This window comes from Crinia signifera, chromosome 5 (genome assembly GCF_055691185.1).
Source record: "Crinia signifera chromosome 5, ASM5569118v1, whole genome shotgun sequence".
Taxonomy (NCBI): domain Eukaryota; kingdom Metazoa; phylum Chordata; class Amphibia; order Anura; family Myobatrachidae; genus Crinia; species Crinia signifera.
In genome coordinates, this window is record NC_139221.1 from 24,184,441 (window position 1) to 24,205,657 (window position 21,217).

A 21,217-nucleotide genomic window follows, 5' to 3' on the forward strand; every position below is an offset into this window, starting at 1 on the left:
AATTTACCACTTACTTGAAGTACAATGTGTCACGAGAAAACAATCTCAAAATTACTGGGATAAGTAAAAGCAAAAAAAGTTATCCCCACTTAAGTGATACATGTCAGATTTGAAAAAAAGGGCTCTGTCAGGAAGGCAAAAACAGGCTGCGTCGGTAAGGGGTTAATACATTCCGCCCTTCAGGAGCTACCGTTCCTAATCTGATGCCTGTCCATTTTTATGTATATGTCCTTTCATTTTAACAAAAGTATTGTCTTTCTTAAGGGATTGAACACAATCACAATGTTGTTCAATAAATTATTCTTTATTTTTTATAACCACCATTATATAACTTTTATTGATAGGGGCCCCACAAGTTTTTTGTCCCGGGCCCCCAAAGACCTTAATCCGGGCCGTGCATCTAATGGGTAATGGGGGTCACTCAGTCCAGATTTATTGGACTGAGTTGTCTTTTTTTTTTTACGAGGCAGCCTTCCTAAACTAATGCTGTACTGTATTTAAAGGGATTCCTCCATACTTCTGCTGAGAAAGGGATCTTTGGAGATCTCACCCCCATTCTCCTGCTGTGTTGAGAAGAACACAGGCACAGCAGAGCCAATGGCCCTTATTCAGATCTGATTGTATTACAAATGTGTTCTCAAAATGGGCAAGACCATGTGCACTGCAGGTGGGGCTGATGTAACATGTATAGAGAGAGTTAGATTTAAGTGGGGTGTATTGAAACTGAAATCTAAATTGCAGTGTAAAGATAATGCAGCCAGTATTTACCCTGCACAGAAACAAAATAACTCACCCATATCTAACTCTCTCTCTGCACATGTCACATCTGCCCCACCTGCAGTGCACATGGTTTTTCCCATTTTGAGAACAAATTTGTACTGCGATCAGATCTGAATATAGGCCAATGTCACTGAAATTGAGCAGTGAGCAAATTACGCGGAGATCCGTTTAGCAGATCACCCGTCCCTTGCGCTTATATTTACTATGCAGCAGTTGACTACATGTGCCTTAGGCTGGGAACGACCATCAGTCTTGACGATGTTGGGGCAATTCCTTTCTCCCCAGACTGCAGAGATTATCTGTACACACTACACAATGTAATGAACAATACCTTGATCTGGGATGCGGTCATTTGGTCTACTGCATTATGGTAGAAAGTCATTAGGTCGAATCCATTAGGTCGACATGCTAAAAGGTCGACATGACTCTAGGTCGACATGGGAAAAGGTCGACATGATTCTAGTTCGAAAGGTCATTAGTTCGACAGGTCATTAGTTCGACAAGGTCATTAGTTCGACATTGTCTATGTCGACATTCACAAGGTCGACATGGAGTTTTTCACTGTTTTTTGAGCCAACATGTGCCGACAGGCGGTATTTCATGCCCTACCATCCACTAGGGCGTGGTGGGAGAATAAAATAGTGTGCCGAGCGTAGCGAGGCACCGTGCCCGACGCATAGCGAGCGCAGCGAGCGATGCGAGGGGATGCAGTGCACTTTAAACTGTGTCCATGTCGACTGTGTTGACATTCAGGTAAAAAAACAGTGAAAAACCCCATGTCGACCTTGTGAATGTCGAACTAATGACCTTGTCGAACTAATGACCTGTCGAACTAATGACTTTTCGACCTAGAATCATGTCGACCTTTTCCCATGTCGACCTAGAATCATGTCGACCTTTTAGCATGTCGACCTAATGGATTCGACCTAATGACTTTCTACCATAATGCAATAGACCAAATGATCCCAACCCCTTGATCTACAATTTGTCATTCCTACAGTATATGACTATAAGCGTGTCCATATCATCCTTGCGTGTCCCCGGCCTTATGTTTAAATTTTTAAATGAGCAGACTGGTTTGAGGGAGCCAGTCATCCTTCATTTGCTGTCCACTCTCTGTCCAGCAATGAATAGGAGCACTGCATACCAAGTCTGCAAATGGTGAGGCTGCTGGACTACTTCTTAGATATAATCCTAGCACACAGATATTATTATTACTACAGGTAGAGTCTCCCGTATCCGGAGATCTCTTATCCAAAATATTCCAAAAAACGTGTTTTTTTTAGAATATTTCGGATCCCCCCGCCTCTTTTTTCATACTAAACTCGCGCAATGCACCCCATGGACCGCTGAAGAAGATCCAGAAGGCCGCCGAGGACACCGGAGGGATGCCGTGGGACCATCGGAGGGACCAGGTAAGTATGTAAAAAAAAAAAAATCCAAAAACTGTAAAAAAAAATCCCTTATTCGAAATGATTGTGGTTCCGAGCATTTCAGATATGGGATACTTTACCTGTATATGACGCTTTCCTAGTGCATCTACAACCTAATTGTTCTATCATATATGCCACAGAATATATTTACTTTGGCATGTGCGTCTCTCTATTTATAATCAATATTTGTTCTCACTTGTTGTGTGACCTGTTACTGAATACATTGATTATCACATTACACGACTATTGCAGCATTCGCTCTACATTTGTTCTTTAGCTGGGAAAACTTTCAGAGAGTCTTACACAATTACAATGTCTACCTAACCTTTATTTCTATTCCCGGGCAGTATGTGTTTAATTAACCAATATTATATGTACACAGCAGCTACGCAGCTGGTGCAGCCGTTTTGTGAGCTGAAACCATTTTCAGCCTATGAATTATTTCCTAAGGGATTTATACAGTAGGTCATAATTATTGGCTCAGGCTACAAAATGGCTTTGGTAGGGGGAGTGGGCATGCCATTGGAGTTGACCACACCCCCTCAATATTACCCAGTCCCTGAAGATGTCTCAACAGCCCAATGTGTGTTCAGCAACAATAGTATTTCAGAATACTCTATGTATAGTGTTATCTGACTTCTAGGACAATATCTGATGATAGGATACTACAGCTTTTCCTTAAAACTGTTAATACTATATTCAGATTTTCTGGAATTTGTGGTAAAATCAGTGGCGTAACTATGGTGTGGCAGCCCCATCTGTGGCTTGGGGGAGCCAGCGGTCTTGGAGCGCACTGAAAAATACCTGCTGTCCTGTACTAATACACAGTTTGCTGTCACTCAGTGGTAGTGGGCGGCGGTGGCTGTGTACTGTAGCTGCATACAGTAGGTGGCAGCCCACCCCTCACCAGTCTCCTCACCTCCTCTGTGCCTGGGGGCAGCCGGTGTCATTACCCGCACACTCTTCCACTAGCATCCCCTGGTGACGGGAGGCTACAGTATGTCAGCGGATGGGATCTCCTCCCTGTTACGCCACATGGGCCACTCCTGGGGAGCTGCAGCACTACACATGGCGGCGCACAGTGACCCAGGTAACCTGTCTGCACCATTGTCATGTTTTACTGAAGAAGGGGGGGAGGAAGAACAGTGGGAGCACCACAACTTTTTTGGCAGTGGGAACCTAAATTTATAGTTATGCCACTGGGTAAAATACAATATTTCCATTAAGAAGAACACATCACGTATAGTAGTAAAGTTTGCACTGACCCCAATTTACCCGAAATAGGAAACGGTTAATAATATGAAATAACTTTCCGAGTGGAGGGTTTCCTTTGCTGTGAAATAAAACCGCCGGAGAGTTTATTTCAGGAAACTATTTATTTAACTGTGTCTTCCTGACAATACTCTATAGCCCTCATTCCAATCCATATGCTCCGCTGCGTGTTCGCACAGGGGAGCGATGGCTTGGGTCTGTGCATGTACATACTGTACGCAGTTCTGCGCATGTGCAGGCTCTGTTTGCGAGTGGGCGTGGTGAATTGATTGTTCGCGGGCCCATTCACACAGAGCAGTGTGGGAGTGGGGCATTGTTGATGGGTAGCACCCATTGGAATGCCTAGCGTTTCACAGCTGATCACATCGAGTCAAGGTACCCGCACTCCCGAATTGGCACATCAACAATTAAGGTAATTGAGACTCGTAATGCTTGAGCCATTTATCATTATTGGAAGGCTACACAGCACAGCAAAATATAGTGATTGCTTCATTCCCAAATATTTCTGAGCAACATTCGTTAACACACAGCCGCTGGATAATATCCAGGATTGTATGCGAACTTCATCACTTTGGTATCAGCAGCACTAAGGATACCAGAATAGACCAGTAAATTAATCCTAATTATCCTGCCAGGTGGATTCATCATTGATCTATTTTTTATCGTTATATTTTTTATATTTTGACATATTATTTTACACATTTTCAGAACTTTTCTTTTTCCTTACAGTTGGCCACTTGTGTTTTTATGTTAATTTTAATTGATATATTTTAGTGAATATGTTGAGTGTATGACAAATATTTATTGTATTAATACATTTGCATTATACCATATATATTTGAGTATAAGTCGGCCCAAATATAAGCCGAGGCACCTAATTTTACAACAAAAAACTGGGAAAACTTATTGACTCAAGTGGGACCCTCACTCGAGTATTAGCCGAGGGGGGCTTTTTCAGCATAAAAAAATTTCTGAAAAAGTAGGCTTATACTCGAGTATATATGGTATTTCAATTGTGTTAATTGGTGTATGATTTGGTTTAATTCAGCCATTATCTACCCCCCCCCTTTTTTTTTTTATTAAAAAGCTCATTGACATAAATTGGTTGTTCTTGGACAAGTTTACCCAGTTATTATACCGTCGGCGAGGAGACATTGGAGAGTTGCTGACAGATATATCTTTCAGAGCTTTTGGCAAAGTCTTTTGAAATTAAAATCGGTACTTGTGAGTTATCTGGACGCCCGATTTTTTGATTGTATGCCTTAAGTTAAGGCATACAATCAGATGCGATGCGATGCGATATCGCATCGCATCGCATCGCATCGCATGCGACCATCGGATGCGATGACCCGATTTTTCCATAGGAATCAATGTTAAAATGATTCCTATGGAAAAAGGGGTCCTTTTCATACCCCTACTATCCAAGTGGGCATGGAGTTGGATATAAACCTGTGGCGAGCGTAGCGAGCCACCGAGCCCGAAGCGTGGCGAGCGAAGCGAGCCCCGCGAGGGGACGGTATTCTGTGTCCCCTCGCGGGGCTCGCTACGCTCGCCACGCTTCGGGCTCGGTGGCTCGCTACGCTCGCCACAGGTTTATATCCAACTCCATGCCCACTTGGATAGTAGGGGTATGAAAAGGACCCCTTTTTCCCATTGAATTCCATGTTAAAATGGACTCAGTCCATTTTAACATTGACTCCTATGGAAAAATCGGGTCATCGCATCGCATCGCATCGCATCCGATGGTCGCATGCGATGCGATGCGATGTGCCCGATCCGACCCGATTTAGAAATCGGGCGTCCGGATAACTCACAAGTACCTTAAAATCTTTTAGTGTGTATGGGCCTAAACCTTGAACGTGTATGTAGAGACATATTGGTCTGCTGCAGCTGTACATACTAATTTGTTTATATATACATAAAATTATAGTTGAGTACCAGTGCCAAACTTATGGCTGTTAGATGCATACTAACAGGCGATACAAATGCATACTGTTTGGGCAACTGAAGAAACAACTGGTTACTACGGTAACCACAGGTAGGTGGCACAATATTGGACCACTAGCCAGGAATGTGTCACTGACTGGGGCGTGTGCTGGAAATCCTATAGCAGGAGACAATGCTTGCAATCATTCATTGTATGGTTTTCATTAGAACGTTGCAACATGCTATATCAATGCCTTTGTTCGGCAATTTGTGAAGCATGTGTAATGTCGATGGAACATTGTCTCCCTCCCATAACACAATTGTCTATCATGAGGAAGAATGCCGGCAGGGAAGGCAATAAATCAACTGTGTTGAATGTAGAAATAAAATGATTAAATATATTCTCTGCTGAATATAAGGTTCAATTCCTCGGAGACGCGATAAAACTTTGTTCCTGCCCAAAACATCTCTCACACCAACGTTAGTCTTGTATGCTATCACACTACTCATCGCCATTACAAGAACTTCTACTATATATCAAACATACATCTGAAATGAATCAAATGACCCAGAGAACTAACAAACTACATATCTATGTGTTTCATAATATTGCCTGCTTTCGGGGAAAACTTTGTCGCACAGCTGTCTGTCTTTGCAATATGATACTGCCTGTCCTGGTGTCACCGTGCTAACCGTACGGCTATAGGAGGCACTGACTCCGCAAACACCAATGGCGGCGTCAACTGGTGGGAGCGATTCATAATACAGCAGTTACAGTAAAGGCAGAACCGGACTAGCCTGTTTGGCTGGGCTGGCCATACACCAGCTGTCTATTTGCCCACACTACCGCCCATCGCTGTCATACAGATAGATGGGGGTGTGCCACAATGGTAAGCCCCCTGACTTGTGGCACGCCAAGAGCCCTACCCTCATTTTTGTGTGCTCCTACAAACTGACACAACAGTGCTATGAAACAGCCCCAGTCCGATCCTGCATAAAGGACAGACATGTTTTCTTTCTTATCGGTATCTACAGGGGTGGATTGGGATGGAAAACTGGCCCGGGAAATTTCTGGAACTTTATGCTGATTCCACTAGAATGCCTCGGTGTCATGGGCAGATTGGGAATTAATAGTGGGCATGGAAAAAAATCCAAAAGTAGCCCCCTTACATGCCCGCAGGGCTAGCCTGCCACCCTGCACCCCCTAACACACACACTACCAGTGTGCCGGCCCATCCCCCCATATACACGCCGGCCCAGCGGAGCACCTGAGAGAATGTGTGCGTCATCATGATATTCAGGGAATGTTGTGTTAGTATGGAGACAATGCTCACACACGCAGCTGAAGAGAAATTGAGATATTCTCACAAAAAAAACCACAAAACTATAATTGTACAGCACAACACAATATGCTGGTGCTATATAAATAAAGTTTATCATAAAAAAACAATTGTATCCTCACTGCCCTATATCTATACCAGGAACTGAAAGAAGATTTGGTTGGCCAGTCGCACAGAAAAAATATCTTGAACTACGTTTTAAAGAGACCCCTTATACATAAATCTTAATCATCATGACATATAGAAGATTTGGGGTGTGCTACCACTGGACACATTTAGAATGTATTGAGGCATGGAAAGAAAGAATGTCACTGTGTGGTGCACTTAAGGACGTTTTAAAATGTAACTTTTATTCAGACACTTTATTAAAATAAATGTTGTTAAATATAATACACAAAAATACAAATAAGACACGGACAGTGAGATAAAAAGGATATTAAATCCTCACACCATGGGGCCTCGAGATGTCTCCAGGTCCCATGGTGTGAGGATTTAATATTCTTTTTATGTTACTGTCCGTGTCTCACATTTGTATTTTTGTGTCTTATATTTTGCAACATTTATTTGTTGCAAATAAATGTTGTGTCTGAATAAAAGTTACATTTTAAAACGTCCTTAAGTGCACCACACAGAGACATTCTTTCTTTCCCTGCCTCAGTATACCAGGAACCGTCCATATTCATTTTAAGGTACAGCATCTTTTCTGTTACACAATGCACCATAAGGGGCCAGTTTGTGCGCTCGTACCCAATATCATTAAAACAAAACAGCACTAACTTACTGTATATCCCCATTATATAGTATACAGTAGTAAAGGGACTCCCTTTACTACTGTATACAATATAATGGGGATATACAATATGTGTAAAGCAGTATATAAGGGATGCGGTCATCTATTAGAATGAACTTAGGTCTACAGTCATTAGGTCGACCCCACTAGGTCGACTGGCAGGAAGGTCGACCTGACTTAAGGTCGACATGGGCCAAGGTCGACATGACTTAAGGTCGAGTTTGCATAAAGGTCGACATGAGGAAGGTCGACTGGTCATAAGGTCGACATGGGGTTTTTCACTGTCTTTTAAGCCGACATGTGCCGGCAGGCGGTATTTCATGCCCTACCATCCACTAGGGCGTGGAGGAGGTTATTAAAGCTGTGGCGAGCGAATCGAGCCACAGTGCCCGAAGCATTGCGAGCGATGCGAGGGTCCGATTCTCATTGCCAACTGTGTCCCATGTCGACCTTTATGCAAATTCGACCTTAAGTCATGTCGACCTTGGCCCATGTCGACCTTAAGTCAGGTCGACCTTCCTGCCAGTCGACCTAGTGGGGTCGACCTAATGACTGTAGACCTAAGTTCATTCTGACAGATGTACGGATTCCGTATATAATAGTTAGTATGTGAGCAGGGCATTCCGGTCTATTCCCTCCTACGTGCGTTCACACGATGGAGTGATGTTAACCATTACACCATCGATTGAGTGATGTTTTGGTTCTGCGCATATGCAGACTCTGTGTGTGAATCAACACGGCGACTGGCATTGTCGCTGGCCCGTTGGCACAGAGCAGCAGTGCGGGAGGCGGGCACGGGTCGCTAATCGTTCCCATGCTAATTGCAGAGTGGCACGGCTGCCGGGGGCAGGCAGCTGACATCGCCGGATGTCAGCCGCCCGCCCTGTTCACGTAGCAGGGTGCCGCAAATCTAAGTCACCAGAGCGTGACTTAGATTTGTGAACGCCACAGAAATCATTCGATGGTTGGGGACCATCAAGTAATTTTAGCCCTGCATGCAAGGCTGCGAATGGATGTTTATGCAACACATGCGCGTGGGGACATTCGCCGGGGGCGGGCGTTCATGCGGGCGGTGTGTAGTTGGCTCACAAAGCAGCGAGTCAACCAGAATGGGGAGTGGATCAGTTGGTCACCAGCAAGTTGTTAGACAGTCATTAGGTCGACACCATTAGGTCGACGTGCATTTAGGTCGATATGTGTCTAGGTCGACATACAGGAAGGTTGAAATGAGTCTAGGTCGACATGGGTTAGGTCGACAGGGTCATATGGTCGACAGGGTCATTAGATCGACATGTGTAACGTCGACAGGGTCATTAGGTTGACATGGGTAAGGATGACAAAAGTCGACATGTTTTTTTTTTAATTATTATTTAAAAAAATATTTTTTTACCCTTATGTCAACAAGTCAACATAAACACTAAAATGTACCACCGCGTCCCCTCGCATGGCTCGCTGCGCTCGGCACACTATTGTATTCTCCCACCACGCCCTAGTGGATGGTAGGGCATGAAATACCGCCTGTCCGCACATGACGGCTCCAAAAACAGTGAAAAAAAAAAATACACGTTTGACGACTATTGACCCATGTCGACCTAATGACCCTGTCGACCTAACTCATGTTGACCTAATGACCCTTTCGACCTAACCCATGTCGACCTAATGACCCTGTCGACCTAACCCATGTTGACCTAAAGTCTTGTCGACCTTACGGCATGTCGACCTAAACTCATGTCGACCTATCTGCATGTCGACCTAGTGGTGTTGACCTAATGCTTGTCAATGACCCAATGACCGTATCCCCCAGAATGACCTCCTTAGTATGTACTGAATATTAATATGAAAAAAAAAACCACTGTTCCGCTGAAAATACAGCATTGAGCCCACCATTTCCTTCATAGAGGCTTCCAGCAGCCTCCTTCATCTGTAGAAGTGTTTTATTGTTGCTGGGAACGCCAGCGTGACATTTCATCACATGTCATTTCTAGATTTCTCTGTTGAAGTATTACAAATAGAGATGAGTGAATGTTCTGAGGTTTGATCCAGAACTATTTGCAATATTTAGCCAAGAATTCTATTTTATTGTATAAATTCCCATGGATTTCATTCCTGCTTCAAATACTGGGGGGAAAAAAATGCAGAATGTTTGTTCATTTTCAAATGTTACATTTTATTTAAATTCAAATAACTTTGTACAAATTGTATTTCATGTTCGGTATCCCTCATCCAAAATGCTCGGGACCAGAAACATTTTGGATAACGGATTATTCCGTATTATTAACGGATTATTCTTGAGGTATCCTGCATTTACAGTACTGTATTATTTATTTATTAACAGTCTCTTATACAGCGCAGCATATTCCGTGGAGCTTTACAAAGGAGACAGTGATACAACAAAACAGGGTATTTACAGACAGTCAAAAGGTAGGAGGGCCCTGCTCGCAAGCTTACAATCTATAGCAACTGTATGTTGTACAAACACATGAAATACACACAAATATATTATATTTGTGCTTGAAACAAGGTTTAAAACATGAAACAAAATTTGTGTACTATTTTAGGCACAGAATTTGAATGCTAAGAAGCAATCATTTTCTTGAACATATTTAGGGGGAAATTTAATAGGATGAGAGTTTCAGAAAGTGAGAGATTTGATAAGAAATCTCCAGTTTGATTTTGCAGTGTAAGTGATTGCCGCTTTTAAAAAAAATGGAGATTTTTTTTTTACCAAATCTCTCACTTTCTGAATCTCTCATCCTATTAATTCCCCCCCTCTGTGTCATTTACATACAGAGGAGGAATGCAGTAGCGGGTGCAGCAGACGGACGTCAGAGCTTGTCTGTGACTACATAGCACGGTGGGTGTGGGGGCTGTCTATGACCTTTTTGAGTCATTTTTTTCAACATTGAAATAAGTGAAATCAAAACACCGATCTGTTCTTACAGACACATGTGAGAGAATTACTGCAAGTAGCTTCAACCACATATGTACCAGAATTTTAAAAAAATATTGAAAACAAGGATTGTCACAAAATTAAGTTATATGGTCAAGCTAGACCACGCCCATTTTCTGCTTGGTATCGGCTCTTTGTCTTACAGTTAGTAATGACTACAGCTGTGCCCCAGCTAGGTGACCTGGGAAATGTGATAGTTAGTAATGACTACACCTGTGCTTCAGCTATTTGGTCTGGGAAATGTGACAGTTAGTAATAACTACAGCTGTGCACCAGCTAGGTGATCTGGGGAATGTGACAGTTAGTAATGACTCCACTTGTGCACCAGCTAGGTGATCTGGGGAATGTGACAGTTAGTAATGACTCCACTTGTGCACCAGCTAGGTGGTCTGGAAAATGTAACAGTAATGATGGCCACATATCAGACCAACTTTCCTCCAACTATCCAACTAGTTGGTTGGACTGAAAATCTGGTACTGTATGGGTGCAAATGCCAATAAGCAATTTGCTCACAAACTCAGGAGAATGGACAAAAACTTTCAGTGAAATTGGTCACATATTTCCAACTACAGTACATTGTCTGAGTGACAGTTGTTGTCCATTTTCCGATTTGGGAAACAAATGACTAAATTATAAATTACATTTGCTCCTATCCAGTACCAGGTTTTTTTCCATCCAACCAACTAGTTGGATGGTTGGAAGAAAGTTTGGTCTGATGTGTGGCCAGCATTAGTAATGACTACACCTGTGCACAGCTAGGTGGTCAGGAAAATGTAACAGTTAGTAATGACTACACCTGTGCACCAGCTTGGGGGTCTGGAAAACATGGGCTGTTGGTAGATCTCAAGGACTGGATTTGGCCAGTACTCGCCTACACATGGGCAAACAATAAGGTATACATATGATTGTATTTTTGCAATGTGTGGGGTCCTGAGAACCGAGTTGAGAACCTGTGGTGAGGGGGGCAGGTGTCCGTGCAGACAGTGGGCGGCATCTATGGGAGTCAAACAGAATAGCCTCCATTGTGTAGAACAGAATAGTCACATTTCTTACTTTTCATCAGTAGAATGTAGAAGTGTTGCGGAGGATGGACAGGTGATGTCAGCCGGGTACCTAGCAACACCGGGCTCCCTGCTGTCTGCCTGCAGGTAACTCCTGTGAGGATAAACAATAACAGTACAAATCCTATAGGTCAGAGTACTGACACATAGTGAACATGTTTTAAAAAGGATGAGTTCATCCAAATTAGATATAATCAACCAGGCTTAGTAATAGGCTTATTGAAAGATAACAACGGTATAATATCACAGATTATATAAAAGAAGACAGATCATGGTAAAATACTTTCAATCACAAAAAAAAAAAAACACTCCAAGAGACTTTTTCATCAAATCCTTTAGGAGTTACGGTATTACACCTTGGGAGCAGGATCCCGGCGACAGATGACTCCATTGTCTCCCAGAGTTACGCCTCGGAGAGGGACCGAATTCTGTGACAAAAGGAATCTTTGTGGATCACTCGCGGCAACCGGCGACCGTACCGGCTGCTGGCGGAGGCTGCCAATTCTATCGCAAGCCCCCGGCTGGATGACGTGGGCTCCATCTGTATATGCCGGGAAATCAGGTAAAAGTAGAATCTGATTGATTGCTATTGGATTGCCCATCTTCAATAAAACTCTCATCTTAGTAAATTGACCTCAAAGTTGTGGCATATCATAACATTCCAGTGGAAATTTATATTTCTAAATTGTAGTGGTGGAGCTGGGGGTGGGGAGGCAAGGGCGACAACTCTAACGCCTGTCTCTAAGGCGGTAGCTCGCACAACTAGTTTGTCAGGCCCACTCTCCTATTCATAGAACCATTCGTATTGCTCGGGATAAGTGTAAATGAGGAACCTAATAGAGCATACAAGCTTGGTTCCCTCTACCCTCCGTACCCTCCTGGGGCCACGTTGTCATTTTGAGCTTCTATAGCTGAATCTTTCTAATAACAAATTAGGCCCGTCAGCACCTTAATGATGCAATGTTGTTCTAATTAAAGCCATGTCTGATTTAAACAATCTGTAATATTGCAGATTTATCTCAGAGACGGAAGATATTTAGGGAATTTAGGAATACTTCATATGGAATTACCTCAGTGACAATACCTGGGGACATTCTGAGTCTGCATTGCTTGGTATGTTCTGAGTCACACGTGACCTGACAGGAAACAGTGATTACAGTACACGTATCACGCCAGGGTCATACACTCTTGTTACTATGGGCTGTATATCATCGAAGCACATATGTTGTTTACTGCAAAATAAACATTGGCTATTGCGTACCTCCCAACTTTGAGGAGGGAGCGGGAGGGATGCTGGTGCGGGCCCCGGAGATTTGTGGGGGGTGTGGCCTAGCAGGAAGAGGCGTGGCTTATACTTGCGATGCTCCTGCAAGGCCATACCCCTGGTTTCGCCGTTGTGACACAGCGTCATGGGTGACAGGGTGGGACTCCCAATTTGCAGAAGGTGCTCGCAGCGGGGGTTTGCACATGCACATAATCGGGCATGCGCGGACCCCACAATCGGAGACAGGGATGAATCGGCCCCTTTGACCCTTAATCATTTATATTAGCTTTAATGAAAATTCATCAGGCGAAAGCCAGGGATATTTTTAATTTTTGCGTTTAAATAAAAAAAATGTACTTGACATATTATATTCATACTCGCCTACTTTTGAAAACTAGTTTGAGGGAGATTATAGTTGGCAATAGAATTTTGCACAGAGCCCCATTGAGGGGGCATGTCATGCTCCACCTACAGTGCGTGTCTAGTTCCATATATGGAGAGACTGTGAAGCAGCGTGGGTGTGTACTGCTACATTTGAGAGGAATCTTGTAAAATGACTTATATCCAAATGTAGATGATCCCCAGAGCAGTTAGCAAGAGCTACTATACTTGGTAAAGTGCTGGGAAATGGTGCAGATGATTCAATGTAACTGTATCTGTCTCTCATTCCTTTTTTCACCAAAAAATGTAACAGTGTAATGTGGGTAAGGTGACATGAGGGAGATTGCTAGACTAGTCGGGGAGAGAGGGAGATTGGTGTTTATCAGGGAGTCTCCTGCAGGATGCAGGAGGGGAGGTAACTATGATGTAACAGTGTAATGTGGGCTAGGTGACATGAGGGAGATTGCTAGACTAATGAGGGAGAGAGGGAGATTGCTGTTATGTCAGAGAATCTCCTGCAGAATGCAGGAGGGGAGGTAACTATGATGTAACAGTGTAATGTGGGCTAGGTGACATGAGGGAGATTGCTAGACTAATGAGCAGGGCCGGTGCAAGGCACCGGAGCGCCCCAGGCGAGTCGGGGTGGGGGCGCCCCGGTGCTGGGGGGGGGGTGTACCTGTCCTGCGGCTGTGTATATAAAGCTTGCGGCTGTGGCGTCGGCAGCGGGGGGTCCCTGCAGTCAATAAGAAATAGAGCGCTATCCGCCTGGCTACGCGGAAGCGCTTCTGTTGTGAAAACACTGGCCGCACGGCGCACACAGATTGGCTGAATCTCAGCCAATCAGCGTGCGGCCAGTGTTTCCACAACAGAAGCGCTTCCGCGTAGCCAGGCGGATAGCGCTCTATTTCTTATTGACTGCAGGGACCCCCCGCTGCCGCCGCCGCCGCAAGCTTTATATACACAGCCGCAGGACAGGTACCCCCGCGGCACAGGGGGGGGGGACGAAATGCCGCCCTCCAGTGGCCGGCGCCCTAGGCAAATGCCTAGATTTGCCTAGTGGTGGCGCCAGCCCTGCTAATGAGGGAGAGAGGGAGATTGCTGTTATGTCAGGGAATCTCCTGCAGAATGTAGGTAAGTATGATTATATTCAGGTGCAACAAGCACACAAACATAGATAAATTTCAGCTGTGCCGTGACATGTCTGTTCACCCCAGCCGCCCGGTTGCTGGTTTGGTAGCACAGAGGGAAGGAGTTAGGAGCTGCTATTCCATAATGCAGGTTGATGTGTAATTCATGGAGCTGGTAAGTGCAGATGACAGACTGGTGCTTTGATTGTACCCAGTTTATGGCTATTAGCAGTTTCCCCTTTCAAATTTGTATGTCCCCCCCACTTCCCTCCTGACCTCTCCTCATCATTTATGGCCCAATTTGGTAGTGAGAAACACCCGGTGTGGCTTTGTGCGCTCGTCACCCAGGTTCTGACGCACTGCTGATGGCTCTGACATTTGTGACTATGGGAAAGGCATTAGGCAGGTGTACCGGACACTCACCAGATCTCCAGAACAATACTTTGTTTCAGTCACAATTTGCCTTTTGGCTATAACGTCTTGCAGGATTCATTTGCCATTGAAATTTCAGCTTACTCCCCCAAAAATGAATTTCATTATTTTCATGTCATAGAACAGAGACACTACACGTCTGAGCAGTGCTGGCCAGTGCCTGGTTCTGCCGCAGCTGCAGAGTAACAGGTAGCTTATCTCCGATCTAACATACTTATAATGTTTGTACATACTGTACAGTATATAGATAAGAAGTTTAAACTCACAGCTCCCTCTGTCAATATCCAGGAAGTGTGAAACATATCATTTTGGTTTCACTTTCTGCGGAGTAATTTGGTATATCTAGTTGTCAGTGGCTATATTTCACATAAAAAGGTGAGTATTTAGCTATATATATATATATATATATATATATATATATATATATATATATATATATATATATATATATATATATATATATATATATATATAGTGATGTGTACCTCCCAACTTTTACGCCGGAGGACTCGCGACATTCTCATGCGCGCTGGGAATTTTGAGGGCGTGGTCTAATGGAGGGGCGTGGTCTATATACTTAGCTCCACCGTGAGGCCAAGCCCCTTTCCCCATCGCTGTGGGGGCATGCCCAGCAGCTCCGTGAGCTGCCGGCTATGCCCCCACCCCCTCCAGCTGCAGGGTGACCAGGGGGCTCCCAACTGCCCCCCCCGCCACGGGATACTGCCGGCCATGGGAGGGACATGGGAACACCCCAAAAAGATGGGACATTCCCGCGACAAGCGAGACAGTTGGGAGATATGGTGATGACTAGTTAAAAGCCTGTCAAAATGATGGCTTCACTTTGAGCTGTGACAGTTGACTTTCACTTTGAGCTGTGACAGTATTTAGCCCACAAACTCCCCACCCCACCCCCAGTCCCTATCTGCTCCTACCTCCAATCTCTGTCTTCACAGCTCCCTCTCTCCATATCCAGCAAGTTTGAAAGAGATCAGTGTCCCTGTAAAAATAGCTTTCACTTTCTGTTATGACAACTTTTAGCACACAAAGGAGTGATTTGGTCCCTCTAGTGGTTGCTGGCGGTACTCCAGCTCATAGAGGTGAGGAGTAGTTAGTCTTTTATATGATGCTTCCCCTCATGTAAATTATTACGGCAAATATGGGAAACATAAGGGTCATTGAAAGCAATTGGATCATTGGTCGACACCACAAGGTCGACATGCATGAATGTCGACATGGGGTTAAGTCGACAGGGTCATTAGGTCAACATGGGGATGGTCGACAGCCAAATGGTCGACATGGGGTTTTCACATTTTTTGCCCCGAATGTCGACTGTAAAAAAAGTGCACTGCGTCCCCTCGCATGGCTCGATGCGCTCGCCATGCTTCTGGCTCGGTGCCTCGCTACGCTCGGTACACTATTTTATTCTCCCACCACACCCTAGTGGATGGTAGGGAATGAAATACCGCCTGTCGGCACACGTCGGCTCAAAAATATGTAAAAAAAAACCCATGTCGACCTTTTGACTGTTTACCTTCCCCATGTTGACCTAATTATCCTGTCCACCTAATTACCATGGCAACCTAATCCCACGTCGACCTTCAGTCATGTCGGCCTTCAGTCATGTCGACCTAGTCGTGACGACCTAATGCTTATCTATCCAGTGACCGTATCCCCATTGAAAGGTGTTTCTCTAATAATGCAAAAGTGAGGACATATTATAAATGGTTTTATACTGGGCACAAATTCCTTTGCAGAAAGTGGTTCCCATGACACCACCAAAATTACCAATATTGAATGCAAGATAGGAATGGATAATGGTGATGATGGTGACATCATCTAATTGGCTAAGTGCATCTATGCCCCTCCCATTTAAGTGGGCGTCTCATTCCTTGCACACTTGAATTCATGGCTGGGAGGGCCTTTGTGGTAGAATTAGTATAAATTTGTGGGTGCAACTGCGGCAAAAGTCACACGCCCGCCATTGTCACGGATTTAGACTCCACCCGTACCCCGAGTTACCATTTAATATGTAGCAACTGTGTATCATGATGGGAAACTTGGACAGTGTCACTATTGGCAAAATGAACGCCAACATTATGTCACACAGACAAAAGTAACCAAAAAGAAAAAAAAAATGTATTCCAAGACTTCATCAAGGACTATACCCAAGAAGACCGACCAGACTTAGCGGCACGCTGGACTTCAATGGATGTTTAAAGTCGGGTCCCAAGAAACATCTGTGCCTTTAAAAGAAAGAATTTACGCTCATGGGCCATTAGCATTTCCAAACAGCCTGCAGCCTTACCAGGCTAACACGTGTTGAGTGTATATTACCAAATCCCTTTCACTAAAGCTCTCCTGACTGGATTGCTTTTAATACCCACTTTCTCAGCTGAGCCCAGGCGTGATTTGTTTAACATGCCACATTAATCTTTCCCACATTTTCTAGCCCTTCCACTTGTGAGGTGTTTTTTTGTGCAAGCCGTGTTAGGAGGAGAGATAAGCAGGGTCTCCAAATTAACCACTTCCTGCCGAGCAGCCGACGGTGTGGTCAATCCCATCCGACCCGGCATTTTAAAGAACAACAGTCATATAATCCGCAGTCAGGGTGGGCGGATTCTTGTGGCTTCGGCATTAGAATATGTTTGTAAAATGCCAATACAATTGTAATTAAATCGGAGTGGAACTTTTGTGGAGGAAGCTAGTGTATAAACCCAATACAATAAAGCAACATACAGTGAGCTAAAATAAATAAAAAGTGCAATTACAGTAGAAGATGTATAAAGGAAAAAGAAAAAAAAAAGGTGATAGGAACAACTAAAACCAGGCATGTTCCAAGTGTAGTCCTCTAGCTGTTGTGAAACTACACATCCCAGCATGCCACAGTTTTAGCACTCCCGAATAGCAGACCTGTAGCAAGGGATGATGGGACTTGTAGTTTCACAACAGCTGGAAGGCCACAGTTTGGACATGCCTGACTTAAACCGAGTAATTGCAGCATCACACTGTTATCACTCCGAGAATAATTCCGGTAACTACAGTAACTGCTGCTGTACACTGTACAGTATTTTGTGTTAGCTTTCTAGAGCACATTTGAAGTTGTGTTTAAAAAGGGCCTGATTCAACGTTTTCATGGGGATGCCCTGAATTTGTCTGAAACGCACCCCATATTGCAGGTAGTATTCCACTTACCTCCAGTAAGACCTGTGATTACTTACTGTTATAGATCCAGCATCCGGCAACATTACCCGGTACCTACATGCACTCACCAGCTGGGGAGCTGTATAACACCCTGCTCCACACGAGCTCTGCCCCACCTATCAGTGCTTATAACAGTGAGTACGGCTGTACCTAATTTACCTATGATAAAGCCACTCTGCTGCTTAAGTAACTGGACTGTTTGTAGTTGTAAGGCCTAAGCCTGTACACACATATTTCCAGGGCTATTTTTCTGCAGGCTCCAGCAGGAACTGTGGCCCTTATTCTAGTTCACTCTTTCTGACAAAATATTTCTTAGATGGACAAAACCATGTGCACTGCAGGTGAGGCAGGTGTTACTTGTGCAGAGATAATTAGATTTGGGTGGGGTTTTAACACCTGCCTCACCTGCAGTGCACATGGTTTTGTCCATCTAATGCTGTGTACACACGGGGGCGATAGGGGCTATAATCGCTGGTAATATGGTCACAATCGCCGGGTGCGCGCTCCCGTTTTCTGCCCCATTGTAATCGCTGGTCGCTGGAGCTTGCTCCTGATACCAGCTAATTACCTCTGCGGCTCCCCCAGCAGAGGTTCCGGTACTCTTTACCTAGCACGGCACCCACGATGTCCATCGCGGTCATCGGGTGTAAAAAATCGCGGGCATCGCGTCCATCGTATGCACTAAAGTAACGGGTGCGACGCGACCGACGCGATGCCCGCGATTTCCCATAGGGATCAATGTTAAATTTTTAAATGCACCCGATTTTTCACTTCAATGCCTCAATGCCCGCGATTTTGCCATAGGAAACAATGTTAAATGGGCCACAGAGCCCAAATAGGCATCCTTAGCAGTGAAATGTCCCCCACAATTTTTAACGCCACCCCACTATCCACGCGAACCCGAAGCGTGGCGAGCGCAGCGGTACGCGTCCTCCGACCTTTTCATACCCCCACTATCCACGTCGGGGTGGAGTTGAGAATAGAATAGTGTGGCGAGCGCAGCGTGCCACCGAGCCCGAAGCGTGGCGAGCGGACGCGGATACCTTCACAGGTAAACGCGGCCCTACGCGGGCTTCACAGGTATCCGCGTCCCCTCGCTGCGCTTGCCACGCTTCGGGCTCGGTGGCTCGCTGCGCTCGCCACACTATTCTATTCTCAACTCCACGCCGACGTGGATAGTGGGGGTATGAAAAGGTCGGAGGACGCGTACCGCCGCCCCTCGCGGGCTCGCTGCGCTCGCCACGCTTCGGGTTCGCGTGGATCGTGGGGTGGCGTTAAAAATTGTGGGGGACATTTCACTGCTAAGGATGCCTATTTGGGCTCTGTGGCCCATTTAACATTGTTTCCTATGGCAAAATCACGGGCATTGAGGCATTGAAGTGAAAAATCGGGTCCATTTAAAAATTTCACATTGATCCCTATGGGAAATTGCGGGCATCGCGTCGGTCGCGTCGCACCCGTTAATTTAGTGCATACGATGGACGCGATGCCCGCGATGGGCGCCGTCCTAGGTAAAGAGTACCGAGGTTCCTTTTCATCAGCGACCATCTCTTGTGTACGCACCTTAAGAAATATTTTGTCAGAAAGAGTGAACTAGAATAAGGGCCACAGTTCCTGCTGGAGCCTGCAGAAAAATAGCCCTGCATATTTCCAACATGTATCGAGAGTGTGTCCTTATGCTTTCCACATTCTTATCTCACAGGAACAATAACAAATGAATTTTGGTTAATAAAATAATAATTTCCTAAGAAATAAGCTCCCATAAAATGTAAACAATTGGCGAGGTCATGAGGCATGGCTAGCAAGATATTTGTACGCAGTATTGAAAAAAATTGTAAGGGCCCCTTTTTAGTGGCGTAACTATAGCTCCGCAGCCCCCGCAGTGGGGGGGTGCAGAGAAATTGGGGGTGCCGCCGGGGGGCTGCGGGGCTATAGTTACCCGCGGTCTGCGTCTCGCCCGGCTCTCTGCCGGGACCTGCCTGACCGTCACGGTCCCGTCCGGCTCCTGCTGCAATGAAAACGGACAATTAGAAAATGGCTGCCCCCATACTGTCTGCAGTATGGGGGCAACCATTTTCTGCCCCCATACTGTCTGCAGTATAGGGGCAGCCATTTTCTAAGAGTCATTTTTCATTGTAGCAGCAGGAGCCGGCCGGGACCGTGACGGTCAGGCAGGTCCCAGCAGAGAGCCGGGCGAGACGGGTGCAGGTACGGGTAAGAAGGGGTGGGGGGCAGGTTAGGTGTGTCCGGGGGTGGGGGGCGCCGAAAAAACGTATGGGGGGCGAAAAATAGTTAGTTACGCCCCTGCCCCTTTTGTACATCCCAGCCGTGAAAATTTTATATAGCACATGTTACTTTTACCGGGAAGGTGGCCCCTTTCAGCTCTGGGCCCCATAGTAGCTGAACTCCCTGCACCTATGGTAGCTACACCCCTGTATATAACACATGTAACTGTGACAGGGAAGGTGGCCCCTTTCAGCTGTGGGCCCCATAGTAGCTGAACTCCCTGCACCTATGGTAGCTACACCCCTGTATATAACACATGTAACTGTGACAGGGAAGGTGGCCCCTCTCAGCTGTGGGCCCCATAGCAGCTGCACCCCCTGCACCTATGGTAGCTACACCCCTGTATATAACACATGTAACTGTGACAGGGAAGGTGGCCCCTCTCAACTCTGGGCCCCATAGCAGCTGCACTCCCTGCACCTATGGTAGTTACAGCCCTGTATATAACACATGTAACTGTGACAGGGAAGGTCGCCCCTCTCAGCTCTGGGCCCCATAGCAGCTGCACCCCCTGCACCTATGGTAGCTACACCCTGTATATAACACCTGTAACTGTGACAGGGAAGGTGGCCGCTCTCAGCTCTGGGCCCCATAGCAGCTGCACTTGTGGCACCCCAGGAATTGGGGGTACCTTTTTTTTTTCTTTGCTCCAAAGCCCCATCAGAATCTGCATTACCTTGACATTGGTGGCCAGCGCTGCCCTTATCTAAAATGGCGGCCGGACGCCCAAGCCTGGGGTTGCTGAGCAACCAACCCCCCGGCAGCCGCCTCTTCGCAGGGATCAGAGAGACTGCCTTTTGACCCCTGGAGAGCGGGAAAAGTCCTCGGCGGGGATTGGAGGAAAGCAGCCCGGGAAGCGGGGAAGGTGGAGCGGAAGGCGGAGAGAGTGAACGCGCCGGAGTGAGGGGGAGAAGCTGCGAGAGGGAGAGTGAAGAACGGCGTGCCTGGAGAGAGTGAGCGGAGGGCGCACGGAG

The 21,217-nt window shown here is 45.7% G+C and overlaps 1 protein-coding gene across 3 annotated transcripts in view; it reads left to right on the plus strand.

The window, feature by feature from the left end:
• CRPPA (CDP-L-ribitol pyrophosphorylase A) overlaps positions 1–21,217 on the plus strand; it is a 300,601-nt gene that overhangs the window by 262,984 nt on the left and 16,400 nt on the right. For 2 of the 3 annotated variants that reach the window (XM_083186792.1, XM_083186788.1), the window contains one exon: positions 11,892–12,114. The exons of the other annotated variant lie outside the window; for it this stretch is intronic. In XM_083186792.1, coding sequence (XP_083042918.1) covers positions 11,892–12,114 — 223 coding nt within the window. The remainder of the gene's footprint in view (positions 1–11,891; positions 12,115–21,217) is intronic. 3 annotated transcript variants of the gene reach the window in all.